Source organism: Lethenteron reissneri, chromosome 35, assembly GCF_015708825.2.
Source record: "Lethenteron reissneri isolate LAM-NWPU_2019-01 chromosome 35, ASM1570882v1, whole genome shotgun sequence".
Classification (NCBI taxonomy): domain Eukaryota; kingdom Metazoa; phylum Chordata; class Hyperoartia; order Petromyzontiformes; family Petromyzontidae; genus Lethenteron; species Lethenteron reissneri.
In genome coordinates, this window is record NC_083813.1 from 6351498 (window position 1) to 6363573 (window position 12076).

The 12076-nt window shown below is 45.4% G+C and overlaps 1 protein-coding gene across 3 annotated transcripts in view; it reads right to left on the bottom strand.

Moving 5' to 3' along the window:
- The window catches only part of LOC133350854 (docking protein 6-like), a 70279-nt gene that overhangs the window by 15510 nt on the left and 42693 nt on the right, over nt 1-12076 (bottom strand). The window contains exons 3-6 of one of the 3 annotated variants that reach the window (XM_061565655.1): nt 5002-5109; nt 3729-3843; nt 2356-2475; nt 836-984 (exon numbers count right to left, since the gene is read on the bottom strand). In XM_061565655.1, the coding sequence (XP_061421639.1) occupies nt 836-984; nt 2356-2475; nt 3729-3843; nt 5002-5109 (492 nt within the window). Of the gene's footprint in view, nt 1-835; nt 1026-2355; nt 2476-3728; nt 3844-5001; nt 5110-12076 lie in introns of all 3 variants that reach the window. The other 2 variants (XM_061565653.1, XM_061565654.1) reach the window with 2 other exon arrangements.

Genomic DNA, 12076 nt, shown 5'->3' on the forward strand with positions numbered 1-12076 from the left:
AGTTCAAATGAGCATTGGGGAGGCTCAAATACATTGGCAGGCTTCAGTTAGTGAAACACTTCCCGCACACCTAATAAGCGGAACTAGTCTATCCATATGATAAAAATTCTATTAAAATACCACAAAGTAGAAAACATTTTGTTGACCATAAATTAGTTATTATTATTTTGTTGACCCCACTGCGATTTGGGGCTCACAATCCATTCAGTTGCGAGTTGGCACAAATTTTGTTACTTCCATGCCACCCACATTAATGCATTATAAATGTCCCATACATCGTGCCTGTTGTGGCATTTATTCGTAAAATGTAGCCCGATGTTCCCCATGAAGGCCACGGTACACCGGGCCAATTTTCGGGTAATCGTTGGCAGCAATATTCACATTTTGAGCAAGAACAGCAACTTGGCACAGCAATGGCATGGCGTGATGGAGTTCCGTCTCGCCAATGAAAATAGAATTTCTTTGAAAAGTTATGACTTGGTGTGTGGGAAATTGCCATCTCGGTTATTTACGAGGCCTTACCCGCGATCAGATTTGTCCATATTTGGACATTTTGAACAACATAAAATAGCACGGCAACTATTGCCGGCGCCTCTCGGCAGCTAATAGCTCCCCGATTGTCTGTTTTGTGTTTTTTTTATTTCTTCCTGGACGTGTCGCGTGGCGTTCGCCGCGATTTCTGACGTTTCGCTCGATGGGCAGCACAACCCGGGTGACAACCCACCCGCCCGCGCGGCACACAGTCCAAAAGCGCACGCAGGAGGGGCTACACAGCGCCACGGCGGCACACCTCGCGGGGTTAAGCGGCGATTGACCTCGACGCACGCTCGCTGACCTGCCGGACTCGAAGGTGAAGCGCGTTGGATCTCGGCCGTAGCGCCGCAGCGAGCTGAGCGGCCAGGAGACGAGGCGCACGCGCGGATTGTGCACGTCCCACAGGTAGATGTTCTCGTGGGTCACCTGCATGGTGCACTCCCCGAAGATCTCCAGGTATGGAGAGGGCAGCAGATACACGCTGAATCGTTCTGTAAGCCGCAGCACTTTTGTTGGTTTTTTGTTATCATTTTTTTTATAGCATCATCATCATCATCATCATGAATGTTGCAATTTTTTTTATTATTGTTATTTTATACTCAAATATTCTCAGTTCGCCGAGTAGACGGTAACAAACCAACTCAATGTACACTGATATAATGCATGTATACAAATATAACTGTGTGTGTGTATATATACAGACTGTTGGGGCAAGTGCTGTTTGCTGTTAGCGAACACCTATGAAGGCCGGCACGGTACATGAGGGAGTTGGTGGCCATCACCGCGCCTGGCCGCCTTTGTCTCCCGAGTGGCGATGTTTACACACCTCACGAGGTACCGATTTGAGGCTGAGTCGACCTAAGGGAGGCCCAGGACCGATTCAAATAATCGTTACTGGTGTTGGCCGTGAGCGGGAATCGAACTCTGGCCACCAGGTTTCGTAGCGCAGCAAGTTAAACGTTACACTACCGCTATACGGGAGAAATTAGTTTTTTGTGTATACATGTATGTATACATAGATGTATATACACATATAGGTAAAGGTGCAGCCTTGCAATTATTTGCACGCGCCACTTCTCGCTGAAGGCCTCCACTCAAGCGAGTTCTTGAAAGCCGTGTCTCGAGTTTACATTTTATTTATTTTGGCAGATTTTTGCCCACCTGGTCAGACCTCCTTGGAAAAGGCAGGAGGGGTAGAGTACTACATGACCCCTCCACCTGTGACTGTCGATTGACCAACCCATTCACACTTGGGTTGGACGCAGGGCGAGGTGGTGTTGGTGGTGGTGGTGGTGGGGCGGGATTTCATAAACATTAAATTTCGATTTAAAGCTTTCGTGACTGCAGGGATTCATCTTCTTGGTTCTTTCGGTAAAGTAACGTAGAAGGGAAATAATAAAATAATAAAAATACAATAATATCATATAATAGAATCATTATTTTATTATGGTTTATTTTTATTATTTTATTATTTTCCTTCTACGTGACTTTACCGAGAGAACCAAGAAAACGTGACCATTGTTTCATCTGCCACGCCGGGAGATAGAACCAGTGACCACTGACTTGCAACGCGACTGCATCCCCCGTACGCAGTGACATACACACACGCACACGTGCATGAGCGGTAGTATATTACACGGATGTGAGGGCGAAATTGACAGGTGACTTAACGGACGCTGCGAGAGGTGTTTAAAATGGGCGTGAGGTCCAACCGGGGGATACGGGTAAAAGGGGTTTTGTGGTTGATGTGAACTTAAGCCTAAGGCACTGTGAATGAGGGTTTTTTGCACCGCGGCACGGCTTGCCACGTTATTGACTAACCGTTCTGCTCACGCTGGACCCCAGCCGCTAGCAGGTCGGGGTCTCCCAGGCTGATGTCATTGAGTCTGGCTCCTAAGCACTCAACACACAGCACCTTGCACCACTCCTCTGCCTCCAGCTCTGGGTACATACACATACGTATACATAAACAAGGAGGTTGCCCACATACACTTTTCTCTTTGCTATTCATTTTCTTCAACGCAGTGGCTGAGCAGAGGCGCAATGGGCCAAAGCATCAAACGGCCGACATTAAGAGCACGAACAAAGCTGTAATAGATTATTAGAGCTACCACATTTATTGAATTCGGCAAGGTTAGGGGCCATCCATTGAGTGCGTACGCAAAAATCTGTCAAAACTTCTCCCCCCCACCCGAATCCTATAGAACGGCGGATATTTCATCCACGCAGAAACGATCAAGGATTAATAATATTAACGTGTTTAAGCAAACAGATAGTCCACCGCCGGACTATCTAACTCATTTGAAGGCTAATGTAGACAAATTGTTATCGAGGCTTCACCACCCCCCCACGTTTCCTATGCGTATGCACATTGTCAGTAGACCCCCCATACGCAAGCGTACGCGTTTGGGTTAACCCCCCCCCTCCCCCCTCCATGCGTACGCACTAAAAGGATGGCCCCTTATTAAAGAGGTTGAGAAAGAGATGTTACGGAATTCCCAAAGGTCGAGCATTGCGATTGAAGGGGCAGACTGAGAATTGTACGGTGCTAAACGGAGGACCCAAAATGGATGTAGGAATCGATGAGTGACGTTTGCAGAAACAGTCACCATGGTTATTTGTGGTTGGGAATTGAACTTGGATTACCGTTTGCGGTACACTGCGCTATCCGCTGTATGAACACTCTCCACATGGATCGCATAGATGCGTCACCTCGCCTTATAGAATATTGCGTCTGCTTAACTACGTAATGGCTCAATTTTTTGCCTTGTGCTTCAGACTGTTGGTTGGCTTGAAGGCCGGCAGTAGACCATCCAATTAGTGTCGCTGGCTCCTCGCAATTCAGGCTGGTGCTCATTGGTGATCGTTGGACAAGAAGATCCCAGGACATTAATTCACACGAAAAAAAACACAATTTATAAGAATATACTATTCTGTGCCAATATCATACATCAAATCTGAAAGTTGCCAAAAGTTTTTAATAATAATTAAAAAAACCACGATATCGACCAGGTTTTGCTTGAAAAAATTACTGAGAGAGCAAGTGTGTTTTTTGTAAAACCGGCATCAATTAAAGTAATGACATTCTACTGACCTTAACCAAATGGGGGATCACATTTCATCCGGCAAAGTCTGCACAGAACAGTTGTAGGACACCAGTGTGGCTGCACACGTTTAAAGGACCTGAAGCTCACCGGAGTCGCAGGAAAATATTCGTGACATCTCGTCGTGGAATATAATGGCCACCGCATGCTTCTTGGTGTCACGGGGCAATCGGGTTATACTCCTCACATTGCTCAGTTCCGTTATCTGGAAGCGCGCACACACGCGGGGAGCGCACAGCTCCCAAATATGCAAATGCACTTACGTCGTAATGTCTGGGCAAGGGGTCAGGATCGTGTGAGTTTGTAATAAATAATGGGTGCACTTGAGCACAGGCTTTTCTAAACAAATCAAATGCGCAAAGCACGTGATGATGACTGGTATAGTGGTGTTCTATAATTTAAGCACGTGCGGTTGTTTAATTTAATGATGTGAATTTAGTTAAATTAGCAGATGGCTTTGCAATAGATTTGTCAACAACAACAAAAATATTTTAAAGTGATTTTGTCAAGATGACCCATTCACAAAACGCCGTTTGTAACTACGATGTGAAAATAGGTGCATTTTTATACATGCAAGAATGGGGTCAAATAATAAAGATTAACTTGCTTTCACAAATGTGGAAATTAAATGCCATGAGTCGTAGTCTAACAATGGCTATAATGGTAAGATTGCGTATTGTCTCTTGTTAAAAATACGTCTCGTTGTTTAACTGTGCTGTCGCATTACCAGTAACATCTAAATGTGGTTTAATAATAGCATATTAAATAATGAATAGAGCCGTAAAAGAGTATTCAATTGCTGGCTTCTTTGGCACTAAAATAAAGTGGCTTTAATTAAGAGTCTGTCCTCCAGGCACACATTTTTTTTTTAAAAGCTCAAGGCATACGCACATTTTTTTTTGGCGTTAAGAAGATGCGCATATTGGTGAAGCGGGCAGAAAACGGCGCCCATGTAAAACACGGAACGGATTAAATTTTTATTTAAAGCTTTCGTGACTGCAGGGATTCATCTTCTTGGTTCTTTCGGTAAAGTCACGTAGAAGGGAAGTAATAAAATTATAAAAATAAAACATAATTAAATAATAATACAATATTTTATTGGTTCTTTCGGTAAAGTCACGTAGAAGGTAAGTAATAAAATAATAAAAGTAAAACATAATAAAATATTGTATTATTATAAAAATAAAACATAATAAAATATTGTATTATTATTTTATTACGTTTTATTTTTATTCTTTTATTACTTCCCTTCTACGTGATTTTACCGAAAGAACCAAGAAGACGGAACGGATTTTCTCACAGAACACGCGAAGCTGTTGTCTGTGTGTGTGTGTGGTGGTGGTGGGGGTGTGGGGGGGGTCACCTTGTGGTAATTGCTGAAGTACGCCGACCGTTCGTCGCAGAACTTCTCGATGCGGCGAGGGCCCTTGCTCGATGCTTTCCTGAAGACCATCCAGCAGCGCCTGTAGATCTGCGTCGTCAGGGGGTCACGGCGAGACGCGGCGTGAGCGCGAGACGGCAGAGACCGACGGAGCTGCACAAGGGAGGAACCCCTGTCCGTCCCACCACCCGGCGTTGGTGTACGCTGTTTTTTCTGCAATATTTTACTGTCTTTTCTTGGATTTTCTGTTTGCACTTAGTCACATATTCACTTTAAGATGTTTTTTGTTCGCGTTTTTGTTTTTTTGTTTGTTGCGGTTGCACCCGATTCAAGAGCCGAATGGCTCACAGGGGTATACCTAATAAATGAACTTGAACTTGAACCTAGAGGTCGCAATCGGGTACCCGATACCCGTACCCTACCCGATACCCGGCTACCCGTACCCGGCCGGGTACGGGTACCCGTTTACGAGCCTGGTGCGGCCGGGTACGGGTACGGGTAGGCCGTGAGTCACTGGTGAGTCACCGTTTGTCACTCATTTCCCAACGTCTTGTCTCTTCTCACAATTCAAGTTCCTAGAATCAACCCACCCGCGCCTGCAACATGGCTTCATCCCAGAGGTCGCAATCAGGTACCCGATACCCGTACCCGGCTGGGTAGGGTACGGGTACGGCCGGGTATGGGTACCCATTTGCGACCCTGGTGCGGCCAGGTACGGGTAAGGAATCAAAACCCGTTTGCGACCTCTGCCACCACCCTGCCGAGCGATGTTTTTTTCGGTGGGGGGGATTTTGTTGACGAATAAGAAGCGGCAGCAGCAGCAGCAGCTTGTGTTGTATTCAAGAGGATGGAGTGTGTCCGTATGAAACAAGACGTGCACGCCTGTCACACCTCCAGATCTAGCACGGTTGGCTACATGCGGTGCGAAAGAAGTTCGATACATATGCATACATACGCAATCGTGCCCGAATGAAAGCAAAAGAAAAGTGTTAACACGCCTGCGTGTGAAATGTAAATTTGTCCATAAAAAAGATACATAAAAGCTTGGTATTTATTTTAAATTGTATATAACACAGAGGGACCGGGTTTTTGTATACCCACTATCCTAAGATAGAGTAATATCCAGTATATACACACACACACTGTACATGATACATACGGGATGTCCCAGTAGTCCTTGTGTGTGCGTGTGAAATGAAATTGCTCGATGTAATTTCCATCGCACGGAGACATCACCGTTTTTGTGAACAGCAGGGGGGCATTTCAGAAATGTTTATTGTGCAAATTGCCAACTGCCCTGCTCCTGTACACGCTGCACCCATGCATGAAATCACAAACTACCTCATTCCCCTCACTAGCCCCAGTAATGCACGGTAACTGTGCTTACTAAATGGCACGTCCAAACAAACAACAATAATAATAATAGACGCCACGTGGATGTTCCCGTACACATTTATTTCCCACAAAGTAAAAGGTGTCTCGGGGTGTGTGCACCAGTGGCGACCCGTGGCTTGCGGCTTGTGCTATGGATCTGGTGATCCGAGGCAAATTCCCATCCCGTGGCGAACGATTTGGTGAGGTATGGCCAAGCAGCCCTCCGTGGCCAAAAGGTGCGGGGAGGCTTTCATCCAGCAGCAGATTGACAAAGTAAATAATACTGGTAGGAACCTCCTGGTTACACCAGCCCACAGAGGATTATTGTGTCCGTCTGTCGTGCAGGGAGGGGCTGGGTGGGGAGGGAGGGGCTGGATGGGGAGAGGAGGGTGGGGAGGGGCTGGGTGGGGAGGGTGGGCTGGGTGGGAGGGGTGGGGCTGGGTGGGGAGGGGCTGGTCACCCCGTGGTGCCCTTATTAAACTCAACGTTTAACCTACTCACGCCGGCTTGTGCCCGCCCTCACAGTCGGGCATATTTGCGGAATACACCACGTCGCCGTTGACCCTGGCCATTGACCGAGCAACCCAACGTTCCTACCAGCTCCCTCCGCAGGAATGTGTTTATTATGATTTACCTTGTGTAAGAGAAATGCCATAGTGCTAACTTTGAAGTGGTCTTGCTCCATCAGTAGGAAAACACGTGACACATGGATGGTGATGAAGCGAACCATGCATGTTGTACTCATTATACAGGGTGACCCTCCACGAAGACGATAACGTAAACATATGAAATAAAAATCTTGATTTGAAGCTTTCGTGACTGCAGGCAGCAAGGTCACCTTTTAAAACAGTCTGCCTCAGCAGCAGACCATGCTTTCCCACCTGATGACGGACGCTTGTGTTGCGCCCGAAACGTCGTGATTTATTTTATTTTATACCTACGTGACTTTACCGAAAGAACCAAAGAGTATATTAAATAAACACATTTTTTAAAATAAATAAAAAATCCTCCACATGCGTTTCTTCAGTCTGAATACACTTCTGAAATATATTAACGCTCTCCCGTTACACTTTAGTCCAAATATAATCGTCGGTCTGGTTTTCTTACAAGAACACGGGTATTGCATGTGGATAGGATATCAGTAAATAGATCACCTACCGTTGCGTGCAACCTCCAAATGAGAAGTATTTCTAGCGGCACGTTCAGCCGTGTATGCATTTGTCTGCTTGTCGCAAATGATGGACGAGGAATGACTTGCAATCCCCACTCTCTTCCTTCACCTTTATGCAAACTGTTGGAAACTTGTGTTATTGCTTTGTGACTTGCATTTGACAGTGAGATAGGCGGTGGTCAAGCCGTATTTTTTTTGTGTATAACTGGTCAATACACTGGCTGTTCCTGGTTCTTTCGGTAAAGTCACGTAGAAGGGAAATAATAAAATAATGAAAATATAAAAATTAAAAATTATCACGACGTTTCGACTGCAACACAGGCAATCATCATCAGGTGTGAAATCCACAGTAATAATTTTGTTTTATTTTTTTAAATATTATTTTATTATTTCCCTTCTACATGACTTTACCGAAAGAACCAAGAATATGAATCCCTGCAGTCACGAAAGCTTTTGGTTATTGTCATAAGTGGAGTGATGGACAAATACAATTATAAAAAATTAGAATGGCAACAATGATACATTTTAAGTTAAGTTTCTTCTATTTCAAACTTGCTCTATCCACTCAGGTCGAATGGTCCATCGCTTCTTGTAATGTAGGATACAGGGTATCTCACCTCTATAAACCCATCTCACCTTCCATAATGTCACTTATATGGGTTCAAGGATTATATGGGTTCAAGGATTATATGGGTTCAAGGATTATATGGGTTCAGAGAGTAAGCCTTATTCTTTAGTGGTGGGTCCGTTAAAGTGCAGCGATGCATTTAACCTTCCATGTATTTTTTAGCAACTGCATACTCTCCTCCCCCCCCCCCCCCCCCATTGTTTCATGTTCCTAGGCTGGTGCAATACATATATTTATTAGATAAAAGCAAAGCACCGTTCATTCTCCGTATGAATAAAAGTTGTATTTACGTGTGGAAATGAAATCGAGTTCTACCTGTATTATTTGAGTCATAATGGTCCACAGATACACGTGATGAGTTTTTTTTTTAAATACTGTTTTAATTGATTTACCATTGCACTTAAGTAGTGCGTTGACACGCGGTCCTCTGGTACAGACGTCCCCGCTCAATCTTGCACTTAAACCCCTTCAAAAACACAACGGCTGTGTGATCTGGGCTGAATAAACACAACCAAATTTCGATTTAAAGCTTTCGTGACTGCAGGGATTCATCTTCTTGGTTCTTTCGCTAAAGTCACGTAGAAGGGAAGTAATAAAATAATAAAAATAAAACATAATAAAATAATTCTCACGACGTTTCGGCTACAACGCAAGCAGCCGTTTTGTTAAGGCGCTCTTCTTCCACCTCCAACTCAATTTATATATAAGCTCCTAGCTTGGCAGTGTCTCATTCTTCACCTGAAGACGGCTGCTTGCGTTGTAGCCGAAACGTCGTGAGAATTATTTTATTATGTTTTATTTTTATTATTTTATTACTTCCCTTCTACGTGACTTTACCGAAAGAACCAAGAAGCTGAAACACAACCAAGGTATATTATCGGTTCCCGATGTGGAAGAATCGCAGTCTTCTACCGAATACGTGTCCACTCACCATTACTGGAATTGTACTGCTAATCACTGAGCATTGGGACTGCACTTGGACATTTACCAACAGGCTGATGTAACTCGTGTCAACATTTTAATGTCCCGTTAGTGCCAGCCGTCCACACATCTCTTGTCACCAAGATCTGTGTTGCCCATGCTCATGAATAATGGGACGGCTCACCGTTTTGGCTCCCACAGTTTTTGTATGAAAAAGTCGAAAAGCGCCGAGCTTGGTGTTAGCTCTGCATGTTGCCTGGCACCGTTTGATGGATTATAATGCAACGCTTGCTATTATAGATACTTCCAGCTGTGCGCAAACTAATGACACTATTATGGTCATTTTTTATCTTTCATTCTCTGTTTAACTCTTCAAAGGAAACGTTTTGTTCTCTCTCACATCGCCACATTTTTCAAAAAAAATCTCTCTCTGCTGTACAATATAGAATCACTTCCCCCCCCACCCACCCACCCTGTGGTGATAAGCTAATTAAGTCCACGTGTGCACGAGTGTGGTACAGAAAGTTCCGAGCTTAATATAGAAGAAAATGCCAGAGACCGTTGATGTTTTGTATGCTCAAAACAGCAAGGTACCATATTCTAGATTTCCTTATTCCTTATTTACGATTCATCTATGGCAGCTCGGCTGCGATGGATAATGAAAAATTGGAATGTCAAAACCTTGTGCTGCTGTAGAAATTTTCGACACCGAGAGAAAACCGAATCGCCGGAAATGGACGTCTACAAATTGAATGCGTGTGGGAACGATGCACCCACGATATTCAACAGTCAAAAGGGCGACTGCAAGACTCTCTTTGTGGCAGGACGACTCTTGAAGATGACCCCAGGTCACGGTGGCGTGCAGATTTGGCGAAATATGGGGAAACAAACGTCAAGGCTGCGTGAGAGACGCGGATTCGGAAGACCGCTCTGTTACCCTTGCACAGTTGTCCGACATCTTTGGGCATCGGCGTGGGATCAGTGGAGACAATTCTTTTGCACGAGCACCGCAATGACCGAGGTGAGCGCACGCTGGGTCCCCAAGAATATCGACTTGCGACGTCAAGGGTGGAGCATCTGATAACTTCCCCATGACAATTTTAACCCCCGGTGAGGGCAGACCGAGGCAAATTTTACTTTATTCATTCAATTTATTCCCGGTGATGAGACCTGGTGCAGTGGTCATCGTTTATGCACTCTGAACCTGGAAATCTAAGTTTAATTCCTGGCCCCCGCTGACTTCGGTGGCGAGGTGGTATCTGTAATCAGACTGGCCTCACCCCGTCACCAATCCACACTCACCGTGGCTGACATGAGGAGGCCTTCGTCCGGCAGTGGAATTACTAAGCACTGTATATTTCCTTTCTATAGAAACAATGTTACGTGATACAGCATAGTACACGACACGTATATTTATTGCAAATGGCACGGTGCCATTGTGTGTCGGATGCATGATGTGAGTTGATGAATCACACAGTGTTTTAGATTCATGATGTCCCAAACAATGCAATAACATGTGCTTTACAGAACTGGTAGATGCAACGAGGCGTGAACAGTGGAGTTGGGTGTCGCCTTGGCGAGATGTTTACTACCTCGCCTGGTATACAGGAGGTCATGGGATCGATCCCGCCCCTGACGCCTGCTGTATATTTGGAGTTTGCATGTTCTCTCCGTGGCCGCATGGATTTTTCTCTGGGTCCTCCGGTTTTTCCCTCCAAAATGAAAAACATGCATTTAGAGTATTTGGCTGCTATACATTTCCACGTGATAAGCCGCTTCATTCAGCTCTCATTTGTGGCCCAGTCACTTCTAAAAAAGAGCTACATTTCTCAGTGGGCCTTGCCTAGTAAAATAGTAGTTGGTTAGCAGTTAGCGCACTCTGCTATGAAGCCAGCAACCTCGATTTATAATTTCTGGTCACGGATAACACCAGTGGCGAGGAATATCTGAACTGCTCTTGACCCCCACCCCCGAATCTGCACTGATGAGCATTGATCGGGATTTGGGTTCGCCATTTATTCTACTCGGGTTTCAACTCAACTGGGATTGCACGCGGTGACGTCTCTGCCTACTGCAAAAAGACTTGGCAGGACCCTCCTGAAAAAGAGCCGTGAGGCTTTCCCGCGTAATGATACAGCAGTTTATGATTTTGTATTTGTGTAGAGGAGTAAAATGGGGACGTGACGTCATGTGTGCCGTTCAGTGCGATGACGTCACGTCTCCTAGGGTATTTAAGGGATACCCCGTGACGTAAGCGGGGTCACTGTGGCAACGGGGAAAGTAAACAGGGTGAAGAGGGAACCAGGGGTAGAGAGAGGGATCGAATAGTGAGTCTGGTGAGAAGCCGGTGGTAGCCGTAGAGGTGCTTCTCTCTCCGGTCGGTGGAGTCGGCAGAGTTCACGATCCGACACGAGAGAGAGAGAGAGACCGGAGCTAGCCGGCAGGGACCCGGACTCGGAGTAGGACCCCTAGCCCCTGGGAGTTGTGTACCCTGCTGTGTAATATTGATAAGCTTTAATAAACCCTGGCGGAAGCCCTTAACTTACCTCCGTCTACGAGTACGTCCGTCGGAACTTCCCTACGTGTGTAACGTACAATATCGAACCGATTGGAGCGGTGGTGCAGCGGGGTTAGTGCCCTGCGCTGTGAACCCGGCATCCTGAGTTTGCATCCCAGCTATGGCTAATAGCAGTGAACAGCGAGATCAGAGTTCGTCCTGGGCCCTCCCCTTTCATCAACTCACACTGAGCAGTCTGGCGAGGTTTGGTCAAACTGCCCCCAATACCTCCACCTTGTAGTGTATTGACTTGGCTTTAAATTCATATCATTATATGTTGCATGCAATGGGCTCATGGGGCACCTACACACAGCCACGAGCAGTCGCTTAAATTCACCACAACGTTAAACAAGTAATTGATTCTTCAATTGTGACCCTGAGTGAAACATTTGATTTATTAGATGCT